At 45.2% G+C, this 22464-nt stretch overlaps 1 protein-coding gene across 1 annotated transcript in view; it reads right to left on the bottom strand.

The window, feature by feature from the left end:
* Nucleotides 1-22464, bottom strand: part of VWA3B (von Willebrand factor A domain containing 3B) — a 224503-nt gene that overhangs the window by 36077 nt on the left and 165962 nt on the right. The window contains 2 exon segments of the mRNA XM_064269063.1: nucleotides 13955-14138; nucleotides 17916-17966. Coding sequence (XP_064125133.1) covers nucleotides 13955-14138; nucleotides 17916-17966 — 235 coding nt within the window.

Genomic DNA, 22464 nt, shown 5'->3' with positions numbered 1-22464 from the left:
AGCTGATGCAAAGCAGCATCCAAAATGGTGCCACCCTCCTTTCGTTCCACTCCTTAATCACAAAGTCATGCTCTCGGGTTTGCATTGGTGGGAGAGTGAAGTTCATAAACGTGATGCTTCTAAATTTTTCCTATTTAATAAGCAACATGTTTCCAAATTCGGGTACAAAATTCTTTCCTACAACTTAACTAAAACTAGTTTTTGGCTCAAAATCTTGTTAGAAAACTGCTGCTAGATAGTTTTCCTGCCCCAAATCACCGAACGCTGCCACACACGGCCCCACACGGTACCAGCTGCAGCTCCAACACACTTTTCTGTCCATGTTTTGTCCTTATGGCCAACCAGGGCCTGTTGACTGCAATGATCAAGATAATTCAAGCCTTCTAGGCGTTTTTTGACCTTCTCTCTCTCCAGGATACCTAATTATAAGACCAGAACATTTGCAAACTCTGTGGATGATTCAACTCCTTACAAAACCTTGGTGTGCAAAGACAGAGCAAGTCAGAAGTGTTTTCTGTCCTCTACATCCTTCCCCTCATTTAGATTCAGAAGGGTCGCCTCCACCCAGAAAGTATCCAGGGTCTGCATTCCTTTTAGAATTGGTCTCTTGAGAGAGGAAATTGTAAATGAGGAGCGGTAAACTGTCCAAGGGCCCCCTTGGGTCCAGCACCTTTTCTGCGCAGCTCCTCTAGGCTGTGGCGTAAGTGACCCCTCCCCATCATGGAGAAGAGATGGAAGGCTGTAGTGGACTTTCCTTCCCAGGGCATTCACATCTTTACAGGAGGCAAACCACTGTGCCAAACAAGCAAAGCTCTAAGTGGAACTTCTGGCCTCAGCTCTGCCTCACTGGGGAGGAAGTGGCCCCCTTGCAAGCTCTATCCGAGCGTATCCGTCACCCTGTCACGAGCACAGCAGGTCAGGGCACAGGCTCACAGGGACGCTGAGAACCGTGCACAGGAGTCCAGGGCTGAAGGGGGCGTGGCAGCTAGGAGGACATGCAGAGAGAATGACTGCCTCCTTTATGTCGTCTGGAGGCCGCGCATGGTGCAAAAGGTTAACGCACTCAGCTGCTAATTGAAAGGTTGGAGGTTCGAGTCTACCCACAGGCACCTCAGAAGAAAGGCCTGGAAATAAAAAAATCAGTCATTGAAAATCCTGTGGAGCAAAGCTGTGCTCTGACACAGCAGGTTGCCGTGAGTTAGAGTCAACTCGAGGGCAACTGGTTTGGCTTTTTGGTTTTAAGAAATCCAACAGGGTAGGGTACATACAATTTTGGGGGACACAATTCAATCTATGACACCCTCCCAAAACCCCCAAACTGGGGCAGCACTGTGCTCTGGAGATGCGTTAATCACTCTGAAAGTAAAATCTCTCATTAAACATTAATAGCAATTTGTAATGAGAAACTAATTTGCTCTGTAAACTTTCACCTAAAGCACAAAAAAAAAAAAAAACCAGAAACCAAGCTAAAAGTGTTTTTAACAACAGCAAAAAAGAGTCCTTCACTTAGATTTGACTCACCTGGAGCTAACTAAAGAAAATTAAAGACTAATAGTAAAAAAAAAAAAAAAAATTGCAATTTAGAGGGCTTTTATAAAAGGATGAACTTCTTTTCTCCCTGATGGCAGCAAAAGAACCTAATAATTATGCATTAGATTCTGAATAAAATTATTTCCCTAGCTTGAAGAGCAAACTTGAAACAACTTCTCAGAGGATATTACCCCGCTGTTTTTGGGTAGAAAAGTCAAAGAAGAGAGATGATTTTGAAATATTTCTATCTGACAATTGCTGTAACTTGGATACTACTGATAGTTATTTATACATTGCTACTTTTTTTTACTCCAAGAGATAAACAAAAGCCACGTTTGTTTTATTGTCTGGCCTGTGGGTCACAACTAGCTTTCTGCTTTATATGAACATCTCACACAAGGCTGTGGCCTGAAAATAAACTGCGCCTTTAAGGAAACTTTCACGGCCTCTCCCTCTCCTTGCCAGTTATTCTGCCCCTACCCATCTGTCCTTGGATCCTCTCTCTGCCCTTCCCAGCCTGCTTCGTGTCCCACGAGGCTGACCCGCAAGACTAACATTATAGTTCTTGTTGGGTGCCATCAAGTCAGTTCCGACTCATAGTGACCCCACGTGTGACAGAGTAGAGCTGCCCAGGAGGATTTTACTGCCTGCAGTCTTTAAGGAAGCAGGTCCAAGTCTTCTCCCACAGCAGCGTTCAAATCACCAACCTTTTGGTTAGCAGCCGAACACTTAACCATTGTGCCACCAGGGCTCCCCCCTCAAGGACAACAGCACCCTATTTCCCTTGTTGGCTGGCTTCCCGATGGGGTCAGCCAATGGGAGACACTGGCAGGAGGTAAGAGGGCAGAAGACGGGAGAAAGCCCTGGGGGTGGGGGGTCCCTGTTCCCACCCTGCTCTTGGTTTCTCTCCTGTACCTACCCACCTGCGGGGGGACCTTGTTCGTTGGCTCTCACAGGGCTCCAGAACACTCTTTCCTTCCCTTGCTCCTTCAGGTCTAGGGGTGACAATGACTTCCTGCTACTGCCAGTCCCTGGGTGCCTCAGTATCCCTCTGTTGATGGTCTTAGATCTGCTTCCCCCTCCGGGAATAGTCTAATAAAGCTTCTTCATTTGAACTGACTGAATGGGGCTGTTTCCTGCCTGGGCCTGACTGATAGGCCCTCCATACTCAGTTCTCCTCCTCAGACAGGACAGCAAGGACCATCCCCAAACCTGTTCAGGGTGCTTGAGTAGAGCATATGCCTAGGAGAAGGATAAACTTGGTGGCAGGAGACAGCTGGTGTCTGCCCAGCTGAAACCTCCAGTGAGTAGGGCTGCCCTTCACTTTAGAATGTAGAAGACAATGTGGCTGCAATTTGTGTCATCTAAGGGATAAAACCTGATGCTATTGAGTCGATTCCAACTCATAGCAACCTGTAGGAGAGAGTAGAACTGCCCCATTGGGTTTCCAAGGCTGTAATCCTTACAGAAGCAGACTACCACGACTTTCTCCCATGGAATGGCTGGTGGGTTTGAAACACCCGTCTTTCAGTTAGCAGGCGAGGGCTTTACCACTGTACCTTCAGTACTCTTCAGGGATACTCAGCTAATTCCCACCTGTCATGGATTGATTATGGGCACCCAAGAATGTGTGTATTAATTTAGTTAGGCCATGATTCCCAGTATTTGTGGTTGTCCTCCTCCATTTTGTGATTGTAATTTTACGTTAAAAAGGATTAGGGTGGGATTGTAACTCCACAGTTACCAGGTCACATCCCTGATCCAATGTAAAGAGAGTTTCCCTGGGGTATGGCCTGCACCACCTTTTATCTCTCAAGAGATAAAAGGAAAGGGAAAGAAGCAGGGAGTTAGGGACCTCATACCACCAAGAAAGCAGGCTGGAAGGAGAGGGCGTCCCTTCAGACCTGAGGTTCCTGGCTGAGATGCTCCCAGACCAAAGGAAGACTGATGACAAGGACCTTCCTCCAGAGACGCCAGAGAGAGAAAGTCTTTCCCCAGAGCTGGTGCCCTGAATTCGGACTTCTAGCCCACTAGCCTGTGAGAGAATAAACTTCTCTTTGTTAAAGTCATCCACTTGTGGTATTTCTGTTATAGCAGCACTACGTAACTGCGGCAGCACTAGACAGCTAAGAGCCCTTAACCACTGTACCATCAGGACTCCTCAGGGATCCTCAGAGCTAATTCCCACCTTTCAACCCCTGAACATCAGGATAAAAAAAAAAAAAAATCAGGATACTAGACAGAAAATGTCCCCAGTGGTATCTGGTGACAGCGTTACAAATCAGTGACTAGATACGGAACATATATCTTGGCATGAAATAAAAGTGGAGTTACAATAAGCAGTAGACATGTCAGCAATTATGGACATTACCCTGATTATAAATAACCAGCTAAAAACTTTTTAGGTAATAGTTTGTGGGAGTTTTTCTTCTCTTCTTTTAATTTTCTTCAGTGACTGGTCTTTAAGTACCCAGCTAACTGTGGCAAAATCATGCTTCTGGCACATTTTCACTTGCCCTGGCCACACCTCCTGCACCATCCCTCAGAAGCCCACGTGGGGTCCCATTCCCAGAGGTCAGCTTATCACTGAGGTGCTGGCTGGGAATGGCGGGACCTGAATGCTCACGTGACATTCTCTCTGTGACGGCGACTTCATCAACACGCAGTCTAGACTTGCTAACCCCTTCCTTCACACCAAGGGTGTCGACATGCTACGGGACAACAGGTCACAGTCCCTGGGGAGCTGTCTTCCCACCAGACCCGAAGAGCAGCAGAACAGACTAAATGTTTTACTAGTGGGATGGGAAAGCCTGGCCAGCCATAAAAGTTATCTTGAGAACTGTAAAAGAGTACAAATGCAAGGATAACAATTGGTCCAATTCTATTTGGGAGCTAAAGTAACAACTCTACTTATTTTGACTTCATTTTATACAGCTCACAGAAATCTCCCTCCAGGTCTCCCGACTACATTCTCTTCCATACTGTGTCCGACTCACAACCTCCAGTGTTTCTGGATCCCAATGGTCTCCTCTCCTCATCCTCATCCCCAGCGTCACCTCAACCAGCCTCGCCCAAGTCCCCTCCCTGTGTACCGTTCACTAACACTCTTTTCTCTTGGACTGGAGCACTCAGCTCACCATTCCTCAAGGCCAAGACTCCAGATTCCTTGCAGGTCCCAGCTCTGAGACGCAAACATGTGCGTCCAGCTGTGTGGGTGAATTTCCAAGGCTGCCGTTAGGGTTGCTTACAGCTGCTTACAGCTTCAAGAGATTTTCTGCCTCTATTTTCCCAGGCATTCAAGTCAGGGGTATGATGAGCCCTTAGAATCCACCTGGGCCTGGATTCTGTGGGACTTGCTCTGGAGAACAAAGTTTACTCTTAAAACGCCACAGGACGAAGGGGCTGGGCTGCCCTAGACCAGGCTCCCAGGAGAACTACGGAAGATTAAACTATAATTCACAAATGCCTTCTGGTGATTTCCGCCACAGTGTGGCTCTGAGGGCTCAGGGCTGACCGAGATGGTGAAATCTGCTACAACGACAGCAAGGGGGGTGCCAGTGAGGCAGGGGGTTTTCAAGGAGACTTCAAAATTTCAGACTTAACAACATTTCTCCTTTCACTATGTGGTCAGTGAGCCAAGCACCTGTCTCCAGGAAAGCCGCAAAACTAGTGGATTATGGAAATGTGGTTGCTGTATGCCATCTACTAGTCGACTCCGACTTTATAGACACCCTATATAGGACAGAGTAGAGCTGCCCGATAGGGTTTCCTCAGCTGTAATCTTTACAGGAGCAGATCACCAGGTATTTTCTCCCTTGGAGTGAATGGTGGGTTCAAACCGCCCACCTTTCGGTTAGCAGCTGACCACTTAACCATTGCACCACCAGGGCTCCTTGGATTATGGAAATAGGGGGAAACAATTACACAGTCAGGCACGGAGTGCGCCCCAGCTCAGGCTGTGGGGCAGAGCAAGTGGGAATAACGGTCCTCAAAAGGACTGCCGGCGAAAGCCTGGGCAGAAAAAGGAGGATGTAGGCATTGCAGTCACTTCGCCTTCCCACCTCCAGTCCTGACCAACAGGTAAATCATGAAGCTGTGCCAAACTCAGGAACCAACAGGGCAGCTGTGTCGGGTGCCAACGTCACTGCAGAGGAGGACATCAGAGAGCCACAGATGGTCCACCCTCCATAATGTGCCCTGGAGCAGGCCACATACAGCGACCACACCCTCCTGAACACATGTGGGAATTTCTGATTGGATCCCATTCCACACAAGCTTTGATCACCTTTTACTACACTTTATCAATGAACTCTGGGAGGTCTCATTGATTAGCAGAAGGGTTCTCCCTCTCCAATTTACAATCATTGATCAAAATCTTAGGCCTTTGCCAAAAGACTTTAAAATGAAGCTACTTTTATTTACAAATAAATAAGAACGACTTGCATCTATGATGCTATTCCTCACCCCAGCATCTCTAAAGGTCTCGCAACCTTTAGCCTTGGTCTCAACCAGTGTTTTTCATACGGGAAGTCGAGAACCATGAGTGGGTCATGAAATCAAATCAGTGGGGCATGATAAAAGTGGAATAAAAATATCAAAATTCGTAACACATGGTAAGGAGAAGTATTGTTTTAAGAAAACAACATACAAAAACTTCCCCTGCAGACGGCCATGTTGAGGGTAAGCTGGCAAGTGTGAATTTCCTCCCATTCCTGGGCACCTGGGAGCTCCTCTGAACAGACAGTGGGGACTGTGGACACCCTGTGTGGGGACAGAGCAGTGAAGGGAGAGCCTTAGCCCCTGATCAAGCGGGATCAGCAGTGAACCCATCAAAACCATTTACACAAACTAAACACTTTCTCTCAGTTGTATTCACCACACAAGCTCCCACCATCTTTCTGCTTTCCTTCCCTACGAAGCTCTACACTTCCTGCATGCACTTCCTTGACTTCTGCCCGCTCCTTCACCCACTGCAAACTGGTTTCTGTTCCCACAGTTCTACTAGGATCTCTAATGATCCTCCTCTTGCCAAATCAAATGGCTCTTTCAGGTCATTTTTCTGTATGAGTTTGAAAATCTACGGAATAATCATTTTAACAGTGGAAACAGCAGTAATGGGTAGGGTGGTGTGTGCAGTGCTCTTGCTGTCCAGCACTCAGTGCTACACACTGCCCTGAGCATGTCACGGGCATTTTCTCACAACCCTCTTTTGGGGAGGTATTTTGATTGTTCTATTTCACAGACGAGGAAACTAGGTGTAAGGACTAAGTAAGCCCACACAGCAAGAAAGCGGCAGCGCTGAGACTTGAATTTGGATCTGTCTAACTCCAGAACCCAGCTCTCAATTGCCGCTCCTTCCTGGGCCCTCACATCCGCCTTAGGCTTCCTGTTTCTCTAACTTTCCTGTCTTGGTCCCATCCACTGTCTCTTCTTCCTCTACCGGCACCTCGAATGACCTTAAATCTATGTCGTTGTCTCAGACCTCTCCCTAAGCTCCAAACATTTGGCTCACTCTCCATCTTCCTCACCTGGATGCCCTGTGGACACCTAAGGATCACCAAAACCAAAAACCAAACCCAGTGCCGTCGAGTCAAGAGGACCTAAAATGATTGTCTACTTTTCCCTGAAAACCTGCTCTTCTGATTATAGCACCTCTTCCCCTTCGTTCTTTCATTTATTCATTCAAATATTGATGAGTAGGGTCACTACGAGTCAGAATCAACTCAATGGCAACTGATCTGTTTTTTTTTTTTGGCTTATGAAGTGTCTGGCAGTCTGCTCTTACAAAAATCATATCCTAGAAAATCCCATGGGGCAGTTCTACTTTGTTACATGGGGTTGCTATGAGTCGAAATTGACTTGACTGCACCTAACAACAAGAATAACAATGTGAGGTGCCAAGGACTATTCTAGGCACTGAGAGTACCCAGAACATGACAGACCAAGTCCCCATCCTTATTCTAGTGGGGGAGATAGACCACAGACAAATAAATACACAATATCAGGTAGTGATAAGTGCTGCGAAGAAAACAAAAATTTGATAACGGGTTAGAGTGACAGGGTGTTTAGATGGGCTGGGTGGGAAAAGTCTTCCTGAGGGGTGGACATATGAGCAGAGCCAGGATGGAAGTGGTTAACAGCACCCCCGTTCATGCAGTTGTCTAGACAGAAGCATTGTGGTCATTCTCAACTCCACCCTCTCGCTCACCTCACACACTCGCCTTCTCATCAAGTTGTGTCTCTTACCCATTCCCTCCCCACTGTCCCTGCCGAGTTCAAGGACTCGACATCTCTCAGTGGGGTACTGCACCTGATTTTGGTCTTTCTCCTCTACGTTGGGTCTCATCTTGTTGCCAGAATAATCTGTTAGTGTCTCCCACTTGCCGAAAGACTCCTCACTGCCTGTTCTTTTCCTACAGGCACAAGTCCTTGATCCTCAGCAGAGAATTCCAAGTCCTTGGTGCCATCTTCCAATCTGATCTTGTCTCCTGCCACACCCCCTGCTGAATGTGCCATGCACTCCCCACCGCTCTGCTTTGGCACAGGCCGTTTCTCTCATGAAGGGCATTTCTCACACCCCAATCTCCAAATTCCTACTGTTGTTGTTGTTAGGTGCCGTCGAGTCGGTTCCAACTCATAGTGATCTTATGCACAACAGAACGAAGCACTGCCTGGTCCTGAGCCATCCTTACTTCTAAGGATGCTCGAGCTCATTGTTGCAGCCACTGTGTCAATCCACCTCGTTGAGGGTCTTCCTCTTTTCTGCTGACCCTGTACTTTGCCAAGCATGATGTCCTTCTCCAGGGACTGATCCCTCCTGACAACATGTCCAAAGTATGTAAGACGCAGTCTCGTCATCCTTGCTTCTAAGGAGCATTCTGCTTGAACTTCTTCTAAGACAGATTTGTTCATTCTTCTGGCAGTCCATGGTATATTCAGTATTCTTCACCAACACCAAATTCAAAGGCATCAGTTCTTCTTCCGTCTTTCTTACTCATTGTCCAGCTTTCATGTGCATACAATGTGACTGAAAATACCATGGCTTGGGTCAGGGGCACCTTAGTCTTCAAGGTGACATCTTTGCTCTTCAACACTTTAAAGAGGTCCTTTGCAGGAGATTTACCCAATGCAATGTGTCTTTTGATTTCTTGGCTGCTGCTTCCATGGGTGTTGACTGTAGATCCAAGTAAAATGAAATCCTTGACAACTTCAATCTTTTCTCCATTTATCATGATGTTGCTCATTGGTCCAGTTGTGAGGATTTTGGTTTTCTTTATGTTGGGGCACCATCCATACTGAAGGCTGTGGTCTTTGATCTTCATCAGTAAGTGCTTCAAGTCCTTTTCACTTTCAGCAAGCAAGGTTGTGTCATCTGCATAATGCAGGTTGTTAATGAGTCTTCCTCCAATCCTTAGGCCCCATTCTTCTTCATATAGTCCAGCTTCTCAGATTATTCGCTCAGCATACAGATTGAATAGGTATGGTGAAAGAATACAACCCTGGCGCACACCTTTCCTGACTTTAAGCCAATCAGTATCCCTTTGTTCTGTCTGAACAACTGCCTCTTGATCTATGTAAAGGTTTCTCATGAGCACAATTAAGTGTTCTGGAATTCCCTTCCTTTGCAATGTTATCCATAATTTGTTATGATCCACACAGTCGAATGCCTATGCATAGTCAATAAAACACAGGTAAACATCCCTCTGGTATTCTCTGCTTTTAGCCAGGATCCATCTGACATCAGCAATGATATCCCTGGTTCCACGTCCTCTTCTGAATTTCTGGCAGTTCCCTGTTGATACACTGCTGCAGCCGTTTTTGAATGATCTTCAGCAAAATTTTGCTTGCGTGTGATATTAATGATATTGTTCTACAATTTCCACATTCGGTTGGATCACCTTTCTTGGGAGTAGACATAAATATGGATCTCTTCCAGTCAGTTGGCCAGGAAGCTGTCTTCCATATTTCTTGGCATAAACGAGTGAGCACCTCCAGCGCTGCATCTGTTTGTTGAAACATCTCAATTGATATTCCATCAATTCCTAGAGCCTTGTTTTTCACCAATGCCTTCAGAGCAGCTTGGACTTCTTCCTTCAGTACCATCAGTTCCTGATCAAATGCTACCTCTTGAAATGGTTGAACATTGACTAATTCTTTTTGGTGTAATGACTCTGTGTATTCTTTCCATCTTCTTTTGATCTTTCCTGCATCGTTTAATATTTTCCCCATAGGATCCTTCACTATTGCAACTTAAGGCTTGAATTTTTTCTTCAGTTCTTTCAGCTTGAGAAGCTCCAAGCGTGTTCTTCTCTTTTGGTTTTCCATTTCCAGCTCTTTGCACGTCATTATAATACTTTTTTTTTTTTTTTTATAATACTTTACTTTGTCTTCTTTGAAATCTTCTGTTCAGTTCTTTTATTTCATCAATTCTTCCTTTTGCTTTAGCTGCTCGACGTTTGAGAGAGAGTAAGTTTCAGAGTCTCCTCTGACATCCATCTTGGTCTTTTCCTTCTTTCCTGTCTTTTCCATGACCTCTTGCTTTCTTCGTGTATGATGTCCTTGATGTCACGTGTCTGTCAGTTTGTCGTAATGTGGGGGCTTGCGTGTTGCTCTGATGCTGGAAGCTATGCCACCGGTATTCAGATACCAGCAGGGTCACCCATGGAGGACGGGTTTCAGCTGAGCTTCCAGACTAAGACAGACTAGGAAGAAGGACCCGGCAGTCTACTCTGAAAAGCATTAGCCAGTGAAAACCTTCTGAATAGCAGCGGAACATTGTCCCAATTCCCATACAACCTTCCAAACCAAATTTCATTTTCCCTCCTCTGTGAAGTCTTCCCCTACTCCACAGTTAGAATTGGTCACTTTTACCCATCTTCTAGTTTTTCTTTGGGTATGATTCTGTTATTGTACTGTAATACTGTCGTAAGTATCTGGGTTTCATTCATTCAATAAATATTTGTGAAGTACTCACTATGTGCCAGGCCCCACTCTAGGTGCTCTGGACACAGATACAAATAAAGCTGGAACAGGGTTTCAGCTCTCATGGAAGAGGTTACGTTCTATCCCTGTATCTGTCTCCCCCACAAGGCTGGGTCCGTGTCTTCAGTGCAGTTAACAAACCCCATTAGGTGTCTAACATAGTTATCACTTTGGGAGAGAGAGATGGATGAAATGGGTGAAACGGCTCCTTACTGCCTGGGATTTCTCATGGCAAGCACAGACTCTGATCCATGGTAGAGAGTTGTTATGGATTGAATTGTGTCCTGAAAAAATGTGTGTCAACTTGGCTAGGCTATGATTTCCAGTATTGTGTGGTATGATTGTCCACCACTTTGTCATCTGATATGATTTTCCTATGTGTTGTAAATCCTACCTCTATGGTGTTAATGAGGCAGTTACGTAATAAGGCAGGACTCAATCTACAAGGTTAGATTGTATCTTGAGTCAATTTCTTGTAAGATACAAAAGAGAGAAGGAAGCAGAGAGACAGGGGGGTCTCCTACCACCAAGAAAGCAATGCCAGGAGCAGAGCGTGTCCTTTGGACTCGGGGTTCCTGCACCGAGAAGCTCCTGGTCCAGGGTAAGATTGATGACATGGACCTCCCCCCAGAACTGACAGAGAGAGAAACCCTTTGCTTAGAGCTGGTGCCCTGAATTTGGACTTCTAGCCTCCTAAACTGTGAGAGAAATTTCCATTTGTTAAAGCTGTCTGCTTGTGGTATTTCCGTTCTAGCAGCACTAGATAACTAAAACAGGAGTGAACAAATATTTCTGGATAAAGAGATTAATAGCTTGTTGGAAATTCATTTTATTCCCACATTGTAGATAAGGGAATAAAGAAATAGAACAGCTAGTTCATATCCTGGAACAATGAGCGTTTGATTGCCAGAATTCCAGGCAAATTCAGTAAAACACACTATTTTTGTTCTGAATCACTAGAGGCTTCTTTTCACTCCACCAGTAATACTTCCCACTTCTAAAAAAAAAAAAAATTTTTTTTTAATAGATAAAGGGACCAAAACCAAAAACCAAACCTGTTGCTGTCTAGTTGATTCTGACTCACAGTGACTGTGTAGGACAGAGTAGAGCTGCCCCATAGAGTTTCCAAGGGGCGTCTGGTGGATTCAAACTGCAGACCTTTTGGTTAGCAGCACCGCACCACAAGGGCTCCAATAAAGGCACAAATGCTAGCATGTCCTGCCAGTTCCACATGGGAAGGTCCATCATCTAGGCCTTGCAATTACGGTTCTGAGGGCATTTCAGGTAATGCTTCCCAAGGAAATACTAGACAACTCTCTGGAAGCCACTTCATTCGAATAACATTAATAAACATACAGTGTTTTGTGAAAAAAAACTTTGAATTCTGCACAAAAGGCATAGCTTTCTACACTGAAGAAAAAAATGTGATTTTTCAGGGGAAAAAAGAAAATTAAAAATAAACAAAATGATCCAGAATCCAAAGCAGCAAATACAAAATTTAAAAGAAGGCGAAGCTCTAGCATCATTTGCCAAAGGCCAAAATAAAAAAGATGAATCCCAAAGATCAGGTCTTTGGAAAAAAAATTTTTTTTTTTTAATATTATCATATGGTGAATATGGAGCCCTGTTGGCTCAGTGGTTAAGGGCTTGGCTACTGACCAAAAGGTCAGCAGTTCAAATCCACCAGCTGCTCCTTGGCAACTCTACGGGGCAGTTCTACTCTGTCCTATGTGGTCGTTATGAGTCGGAATCAATTCAACAGCAATGGGTTTTTGATTTTTATGGTGAACATCTAAGAATTATCTAAAATTCAGCAGGGCTTTAAACTGGTTTGAAGCCCTAGAACTCAGCAAGATGTCAGACGACTTCTTCCAGGGCTACATATTCACACTCAGTCAGAAAGGGTGGTGTTATGCTGGCAAGAGGTATCTAGAGCCTTGAAACCTTCATGTTCCTTCATTCAAGAACCCCACTCCTAAGAATTTATCCTAATAATTCAACTCTTTGTACCATAAGAGCCACTAAAACATTATGTGACCCTGCTAACTCAGAACTGAGGCCTCTCCCCAAGTCCACCTTCCAGCCAAAGATTAGATAGGCCTATAAAACAAACAATAGCACACATGAGGAACGTGCTTCTTAGTTCAGTCAAGTATATGAGAACAAATGAGCAACACCTGCCCAAAAGCAAAGAAGAGAAGGCAGGAAGGGACAGGAAAACTGGATGAATGGACACAGAGGACCCAGGGTGGAAAGGAAAAGGGGGAGAGTACTGACACAATGCAGGGATTGCAACCAATGTCACAAAACAGCTTGTATATCAAATTTTGAATGAGAAACTAATTTGTGCTTTAAAAAACCCACAAAAAACATTATGTGAAAGATCAGAAAACTGGAAATAACCCAAACATTCAACATCCAGTGAAGAGTTAAATAAATCAGGACATACGCACACCATGGAATATTATGTGACCCCCAAAGTATCAATCTGAAGGTTCCACAAAAACACAGGAAAAGTTTATGAAGATTAAATAAATAAAATATATAAAATGCTTATGGACACTCTGCCTGTATCTATATAAAACACATTTATTCAAAAAGGAAAAAACTAAAAGGAGACACTTCAAAGTGGTAATAATATGGAAATCAGATTGTAAATTATTTTTTCGTTTTAAAAGTTTTGTCTTGTTAATCATGATATTAAATTGCTAATGCTTACAGGAGGCTTTTATCCTCACAACAATCCTCTGAGGCTATACTATTAATACTCCTGTTTCACGGATATGAAAACTGAGGGTTAGAGAGACTGAGTAACGGGCTGAGATCAGTTACTGGGGCTGAGACTCTGGTCTGCCTCACACCAAAGTCCAGGCTTTTAATTACTACATCATACTTTTGTTTTTCCTTTAGAGGATGTATTGAGTAAAAGGAGTCCTGGTGGCTCAGGGGCTAAGCGTCCAGCTGCTAACCTGAAGGTTGGCAGTTCAAGTCTACCAGCTGCTCCTTGGAACCCCATGGGGCAGTTCTACTCTGTCCTATAGGGTCACTATGAGTTGGAACTGACTCGATAGCAATGGGTTTGCTTTTTTTTGGTTTATTGCATAAAAACTAAGGTCATAATAAAATCAAATGGCATTCCCTTTTGATGAATAAAGTCCTGTGACCTTAGCTGGGCTGGCTGTAACTCCTTTGGCAATCAGGGTGGAGAGGCAAGGAAGGCCAGCCTAGGGATGGAGAGGTGACATGAGGCAGGCAGGGAGAATGGTCTTGGAAATGCAGAAATCCCCATGGCACCCACGTGCCCAGTGCTCTGCTCATGGAGGATGGTCTTGGGAATACAGAAAGCCCTAAGGCACCCACGTGCCCAGTGCCCTGCTCATGGAGGATGGTCTTGGGAACACAGAAACCCCCACGGCACCCATGCACCCAGGGCCCTGCTCACAGAATTCTCCTTCTTGGCAGCCTCCTGGAGTTCCATGGCCTGCTGGATGTACAGCTTCCCAGCTAGGATTTCATTTTCCAACAACGACAGCTCTTTCAATGAAATGGGCCAATTCAATCGTCCTAGTGCCTCATTTAAAGCTGCTTTGTTTTCCAAGTACCTCATTGGTTTGTCTGCATCTAACCTGAAAAACAAAAAAGAAGAAGAAACAAAGCTACCATATTAGAAAAAGTACAGCAAGATGACTTCTTAGCAAACCCTCCCATGAGAAACATCTGTCAAAGTAGGTGCTGGTTGACGTCACAGTCTTGCCCACTGGTCCAGCAGGACTTTGGTAGTTTGCCTAAATTAAATGCAACAATCTCTTGTGAATTATGGTAGGCAATTTACCCCAGTGATTAAGAGCTTGGCTGCTAACCGAAAGGTCAGCAGTTCAAATCTACCAGCTGCTCCTTGGAAACCCTATGAGGCTGTTCTACTCTGTCCTATGGGGTTGCTATGAGTTAGAATCAACTCAAAGGCAATGGGCTTGGTTTGGGTTTTATCTCATTTGATTAACTGATTTTTTTTAAAAAGTTTGAAATACTCATGAATCTTTTCAGCTCATATTTGCAGCCCGTTCCTTTCTCCCTAAGTCTGGCATCTGAAGAACCAAAAATGGGCTTTAAAGACAGTTCACACAACTGTGCCTAGCAGTAACTCTGGAAAACAGCACAACACAACACGAACCAAATCGCCTCAGTGAAGTCACTCTTCTTCTAGCTTGTTTTAGGCTGTTTTGATCTCCTTCCTTCCTTGCAAGCCTAAATGGAACTAAACTTTCTGGCTGCACTGCTGTGGTACCTGAAGGACAGAAGCCGAACTTGCCAAGAGCTGATAGACCAGGCTGTGGGATTCCAGGGGCAGCCGGTGTGCGGTGTGATAGCCCAGGATCTGGATTCTATTTCCAGCTGCTCCTGAGTCATGCACTCTTGGAAAAAGTCTGTGTGTATGTGTGTGTGTGTGTGTGTGTGTGTGAGAGAGAGAGAGATAACAACTTATAATTATCATTCTCTTATTGCTGAAGGCATCACTTACTTCCTCTAGATGTTGGATATTGGAAGAGTAATCCAGGAACAAAGCTTGTCACCAGAAGATAGTGAAAAATTCTTACCACAAATTTAAATTAAGGTTCCTAGGCTATGTTTTTAATCTACTCATGGTGGGAAATGTTTCTACTGTCAAATTAATAGTGTTCCAGGGAAATACAAGAGGTTTCCAAAGGGCTGGGGTGAAGGGAGAGAATCTCATTCATGCATTCACCTCTCTCCTAATTTGAAAGAGCTGTGAGGTCAGGTCCAATGGCTGCCCTACCGGACTATGAACTTTGGAAAATGACTTTTACAGCTCCTTTGCTAAATGCAGAGCCCTGCTGGCACGGTGGTTAAGTGCTACAGTTGTTAGCCAAACGGTCAGCAGTTTGAATTCACTAGTCACTCCTTGGAAACCCCACAGGACAATTTCACTCCATCCTATAGGGTTGCTATGAGTCAGGATTGACTCAACGCCAATGGGTTTGGTTTTTGTTTGTTTATTTGTTTGCTAAAGGCAATGTCTCAGAGTTTACCTACCCCTTAAATGAGTACAGAACTAGCCTTTCAGTAATCCACTATCTAAATGAATCTTACAGTTTAAAAATAAAATTAAATCCTTTCCCAATTTATAAGATTTCAATATAGTTTAAAACCATTCTTAAGAAGGCTGCAAAAAAAACCCATTGCCGTTGAGTTGATTCTGATTCATAGTCAACCCTACAGGACAGAGTAGAACTACCCCATAGGGTTTCCAAGGCTGTAATCTTTACGGAAGCAGACTGCCACATCTTTCTCTCTCGGGGTGGCTGGTAGGTTTGAACCACCGACCTTTTGGTTAGTTGCTAAGTGCTTAACCATTGCACCACCAGGGCTTCCAGAAGGCTGCAAAGTACAATCAAGTAGATATTTTTAAAGGAGAAACAATCATTCTCTGATTTCAGATACAGGAAATCAAGTGTCAAAGCTTTTAAAAGGCATCAAACATGCCTAATGCTGCCATTTCCAATAAACAGACTTCATTCGTTAATTCATTCAACAAATAATTTACTGCAGGCTTGCTCTGTGCCAGGCATGCTACACCATGTGAGACACTGGGAATTCTCTGATGACAAACAGCTACAGCCCCTGCGTTGCAAAGCTTACAATCCAGTGGGGAGATACAATAAGCACGGAAATAAATAATTACAGAACATATGTAACGATAAATCATGACCAACACTAAGAAGGAAATATACAAGTAGTACCAAGACAGACAGGAGGAGCACCAGGTGCTTAGCAGGACTCTGATGAAGTGACGGTCACAGGAGCCTACCATGCAGAGTGTAGGGGCACAGTCCAGGCAGAGGGGGCAGCATGTGCGAAACGAATGGGGATCAAGCAAACCTGTCACACGAACAGCCACAGAGAGCTTCAGAAGCATAGGCAAATATACTACTTGAAAACCTGGGCTTTGGGGATGGTATTAGAAGAAGGACTTTATTACTTCCGCATCAGGAATATAAAAGAATATAAGCTTTAGAAGCAAGACAAGCCTGGAGTGGAACGTGGACACTGGGAATTACAGGTGGGTGGCCTTGGAGAAATGACTCCATTTCTCTACACCAGCGATTCGGAAACTTGAGCAGCATTAGAACCCTCTGAAGGGCTTCTTCCAACGCGATGGCTGCCTGCCCATCCCCTCCACTCACTGTCTGTGCTGATGTTGCTCCCTCGGGACCGTGCTGGTACAGGAGATGGCTGGACAGTGGGGGTAACGCCCTCACACGAGGGTGCCGTGAGGATTAGATGACGTAACCGGGTGAAGTGCTTTGCGCAGAGCCTGACACAAGTCAACTCTCAGTAAGGTGGTGTGGGCAAAGGTGATGGGGGAGAAGAATCTACTGAAACCCTGCCTCCCTCCGAGTTCCTTAACCGCAGCTCTACCCCAAGTGGAAGGGATTTCTCTCTGACCTTCCTTCCTCTCAACATCAGTTCCTGGAACTCTGTGTGTCTCTTTTTATCTCATTTGGTCTTGCGTTATCATTGCCTACAATCACACAGAATGGCCCTCACAAGGTAGGGGCTCGTGGAGGGCAGGCCCCTGCGTAATTTAGCTCTGCACCCCCCATTCCGCAGGCTCACTGGCAGCCCTCAGGGAAGGTGGAAGAGAACCAGTCAGCTCTGTGGCTGGACAAGCAAAACATGAGCATCAGGCTGATACCCATCACTCAATTCAAACTGGGCCTTAGAAAATGAGGAGGGCAGGTCCAGGGCAAAGGAGTTTCAAGAAAACCAAAGACACGGGAAAATACCAGTCCAAAGGACTAATGGGCCGCACAAACCACAGCCCACACCAACCTGAGCTCAGAAGAATTCAGTGGTGCCCAGCTACCACCACCAACCGCTCTGACAGAGATTACAACAGAGGGTCCCAGACAGAGTGGGAGAAAAATGTAGAACAAAATTCAAACTCACAAAAAAAAGACCAGACTTACTGGTCTGACAGAGACTGGAGGAACCCCCGAGATTATGGCCTCCAGACACTTGCTAACTCAAAACTGAAGCCACTGCCAAAGTCCACCTTTTAGGGGAGATTAGACAGGCCTATAAAACAAACAATAACACACGTGAGGAAACTTCTCCTTAGACCAATCAAGTATACGAGACCAAAGGGGCAACACTTGCCCAAGAGCAAAGATGAAAAGGCAGGAAGGAAAACTGGATGAACGGACATGGAGAGCCCGGGGTGGAAAGGGGGAGAGTGCTGACACACTGAGGGAATTGGAACCAATGTCATGAAAAAAAATTTGTGTATAAATTTTTGAATGAAAAACTAACTTGCTCTGTAAACTTTCACCTAAAGAACAAAAAAAGAAAAAAAGAAAATGAGGAGGGCTGGGAAGACTTACCTTTCTTTTTCCTCTTGAGATAATGCTTGCCACACGATTTTATTCAAGCGCCTGTTAAAAGAAGGATCAACAGCAGTAATTTAGCAGCAATACTGCACTTTGTTGCAGAAGGCTCTGAGAGGCACTGCAAGGGGGTGTCAGCAAAGTGCCATCACTACCGGGCCATGCAACTGTCACTTGCTTAAAGAGCTGGGAGGACAACGTCTGCCCCCCTCAGCATCATTGCTGAAGCCTGATTGATGGCACTGATGAAATTGTGTCAAATATTAAAGGAAGACCCAGCACTCAGTTCAGTCGCATAAAACCTAGGCTGAGTAAAGGCAGTAAGCAAACTGATCTTCATTATAGCTGCACTAATGTTTCTAACCCCCACGTGTCTGTCAGTTTGTCATACTGCGGGGGCTTACGTGTTGCTGTGAAGCTGGAAGCTATGCCACCGGTATTCAGACACCAGCAGGGTCACCCATGGAGGACAGGTTTCAGCTGAGCTTCCAGACTAAGACAGACTAGGAAGAAGGACCTGGCAGTCTACTTCTGAAAAGCATTAGCCAGTGAAAACCTTATGAATAGCAGTGGAACATTGTCTGATATAGTGCTGGAAGATGAGCCCCCCAGCTTGGAAGGCACTCAAAAGATGACTGGGGAAGAGCTGCCTCCTCCGAGTACAGTCAACCTTAATGACACGGATAAGGTAAAGCTCTCAGGACCTTCGTTTGCTGATGTGACACGACTCAAAATGAGAAGAACCAGTATGAATCTAGGAAAATTGGAAATTGCCAGAAATGAAATGGAACGCATAAACATCGATATCCTAGGCATTAGTGAGCTGAAATGGACTGGTATTGGCCATTATGAATCGGACAATCATACAGTCTACTATGCTGGGAATGACAACTTGAAGAGGAATGGTGTTGCATTCATTGTCAAAAAGAACATTTCAAGATCTATCCTGAACTACAACACTGTCAGTGATAGGATAATATCCATAGGCCTACAAGGAAGACCAGTTAATACGACTATTATTCAAATTTACCTACCAACCACTAGAGCCAAAGATGAAGAAATAGAAGATTTTTATCAGCTGCTGCAGTCTGAAATTGATCGAACATGCAATCAAGATGCATTGATAATTACTGGCGATTGAAATGCGGAAGTCGGAAAATACGGCCTTGGTGATAGAAACAATGCCGGAGATTGAATGATAGAATTTTGCAAGACCAACAAATTCTTCACTGAAAATACCTTCTTTCACCAACATGAACAGCGACTATACACATGGACCTCACCAGATGGAATGCACAGAAATAAAACTTACTACATCTGTGGAAAGAGACAATGGAAAAGCTCAATATCATCAGTCAGAACCAGCCCAGGGCAGACTTGGAACAGGCCATCAATTGCTCATATGCAAGTTCAAGCTGAAACTGAAGGAAATCAGAGCAAATCCACGAGAGCCAAAATATGACCTTGAGTATATCCCACCTGAATTTAGAGACCATCTGAAGAACAGATTTGACGCAGTGAACACTAGTGACCAAAGACCAGATGAGCTGTGGAATGACATCCAGGACATCATCCATGAAGAAAGCAAGGGGTCATTGAAAAGACAGGAAAGAAAGACAAGACCAAGATGGATGTCAGAGGAGACTGAAACTTCCTCTGGAACGTCGAGCAGCTAAAGCAAAAGGAAGAATTGATGAAGTAAAAGAACTGAACAGAAGATTTCAAAGGGCGTCTCGAGAAGACAAAGTGAAGTATTATAATGACATGTGAAAAGAGCTGGAGATGGAAAACCAAAAGGGAAGAACACGCTCAGTGTTTCTCAAGCTGAAAGTATTGAAGAAAAAATTCAAGCCCCGAGTTACAATAATGAAGGATTCCATGGGAAAATATTAAACGATGCAGGAAGCATCAAAAGAAGATGGAAAGAATACACAGAGTCATTATACCAAAAAGAATTAGTCAATGTTCAACCATTTCAAGAGGTAGCATATGATCAGGAACTGATGGTACTGAAGGAAGAAGTCTAAGCTGCTCTGAAGGCATTGGCAAAAAACAAGGCTCCAGGAATTGATGGAATATCAATTGAGATGTTTCAACAAACAGATGCAGTGCTGGAGGTGCTCACTTGTCTATGCCAAGAAATATGAAAGACAGCTTCCTGGCCGACTGACTGGAAGAGATCCATATTTATGTCTATTCCCAAGAAAGGTGATCCAACTGAATGTGGAAATTATAGAACAATATCATTAATATTGCACACAAGCAAAATTTTGCTAGAGATCATTCAAAAACAGCTCCAGCAGTATATCGACAGGAAACTGCCAGAAATTCAGGCCAGTTTCAGAAGAGGACGTGGAACCAGGGATATCATTGCTGATGTCAGATGGATCCTGGCTGAAAGCAGAGAATACCAGAAGGATGTTTACCTGGGTTTTATTGACTATGCAAAGGCATTCGACTGTGTGGATCATAACAAATTATGGATAACACTGCGAAGGATGGGAATTCCAGAACACTTAATTGTTTATGAGGAATCTTTCCATAGATCAAGAGGCAGTTGTTCAGACAGAACAAGGGGATACTGATTGGTTTAAGGTCAGGAAAGGTGTGCGCCAGGGTTGTATTCTTTCACCATGCCTATTCATTCTGTATGCTGAGCAAATAATCCGAGAAGCTAGACTATATGAAGAAGAATGGGGCACCAGGATTGGAGGAAGACTTGTTAAGAACCTGCGTTATGCAGATGATACAACCTTGCTCGCTGAAAGTGAAGAGGACTTGAAGCACTTACTAATGAAGATCAAAGACCATAGCCTTCAGTATGGACTGCACCTCAACATAAAGAAAACAAAAATCCTCACAAGTGGACCAATGAGCAACATCATGATAAACAGAGAAAAGGTTGAAGTTGTCAAGGATTTCATTTTACTTGGATCCACAATTAATAGCCATGGAAGCAGCAGTCAAGAAATCTTAAGACGCATTGCATTGGGTAAATCTGTCGCAAAGGACCTCTTTAAAGTGTTGAAGAGCAAAGATGTCACCTTGAAGACTAAGGTGCGCCTGACCCAAGCTATGGTATTTTCAGTGGCATCATATGCATGTGAAAGCCAGGCAATGAATAAGGAAGACCGAAGAATAGACACCTTTGAATTGTGGTGTTGGCGAAGAATATTGAATATACCATGGACTGCCAAAAGAACAAACAAATCTGTCTTAGAAGAAGTACAACCAGAATGCTCCTTAGGAGCAAGGATGGCGAGACTGTGTCTTACATACTTTGAACATGTTGTCAGGAGGGATCAGTCCCTGGAGAAGGACATCATGCTTGGCAGAGTACAGGGTCAGTGGAAAGGAGGAAGGCCCTCAACGAGGTGGATTGACACAGTGGCTGCAACAATGAGCTCAAGCATAACGACTGTAAGGATGGTTCAGGACTGGGCCGTGTTTCGTTCTGTTGTGCATACGGTCGCTATGAGTCGGAACCAACCTGACAGCACCTAACAACAACAATGTTTCTAAGGAGTCCCTGAGTGGTGCAAACAGTTACAAGCTCGGCTACTAACTGAAAGGTTGGCATTTCAAATCCACCCAGAAGCACCTGGACATAAAAACCTAGAGGCGGAGCCAAGATGGTGGACTAGGCAGACGCTACCTCGGATCCCTCTTACAACAAAGACACGGAAAAACAAGTGAATCGATCACATACATAACAATCTACGAACCCTGAACAACAAACACAGATTTAGAGACGGAGAATGAACTAATACGGGGAAGCAGCGATTGTTTCCAGAGCCTGGAGCCAGCGTACCAGTCAGGTACGGCACAAGCACAGAGAGCTGCTCCACCCCCCTGAACTAACCCCGGGAAGGGGACCAGCCAGTTCCACGGGCGGCGTGGGACGCGGCCAGTAGGAGAAGCCCCCGGGAGGCAGTGACTGGTCTTGGAGCAGAAAGAGCAGCATCCGAGCCAGGGAACCGTCCCGCAAGGATTTGGACTGGACGCAGGTACGGCATAAACACGGAGAGCTGCTCCACCCCCCTGAACTAATCCCGGGAAGGGGACCAGCCGGGTCGCGCGGGCGGCGTGGGACGCAGCCGGTAGGAGAAGTCCCTGGGAGGCAGCGACTGGTATTGGAGCAGGGAGAACAGCGTCCCAGCTGGGACACTAGGTCACGGCACAAGCACGGGGACCTGCTCCACCCATCTGAACTAACCCCGGGAGGAGGCCAAACTGGTTCTCAGGGGTGGCACGGCCACGTGGCTGGAGGGACGAGAAGTCCCCGGGAGGCAGCGACTGATTTTGGAGTCGAGAGTGCACCGTCCCAGTAGCGGAGCCTTGACGCTGGGCGTGGGGCTGGAAGCGGAGGATCTGACCGTGACTGCAGCGGGCCAGACCCCCTGGGGGCAATCTCCACACAGCCAGCACACATAGGCGACGAGCCCCGCGGGAGTCGCAGATATAATAGTCATTCCAAGCAAGACAAGCAACTCTGGCTATATTCTGAGGTGCTACTCTCCTATCTCTCTGTTCCCTCCCCCACCCT

This window comes from Loxodonta africana, chromosome 15 (genome assembly GCF_030014295.1).
Source record: "Loxodonta africana isolate mLoxAfr1 chromosome 15, mLoxAfr1.hap2, whole genome shotgun sequence".
Classification (NCBI taxonomy): domain Eukaryota; kingdom Metazoa; phylum Chordata; class Mammalia; order Proboscidea; family Elephantidae; genus Loxodonta; species Loxodonta africana.
The sequence above is the reverse complement of the archived record's forward strand: the minus strand, read 5'-3'. Positions and strand labels throughout refer to the sequence as shown.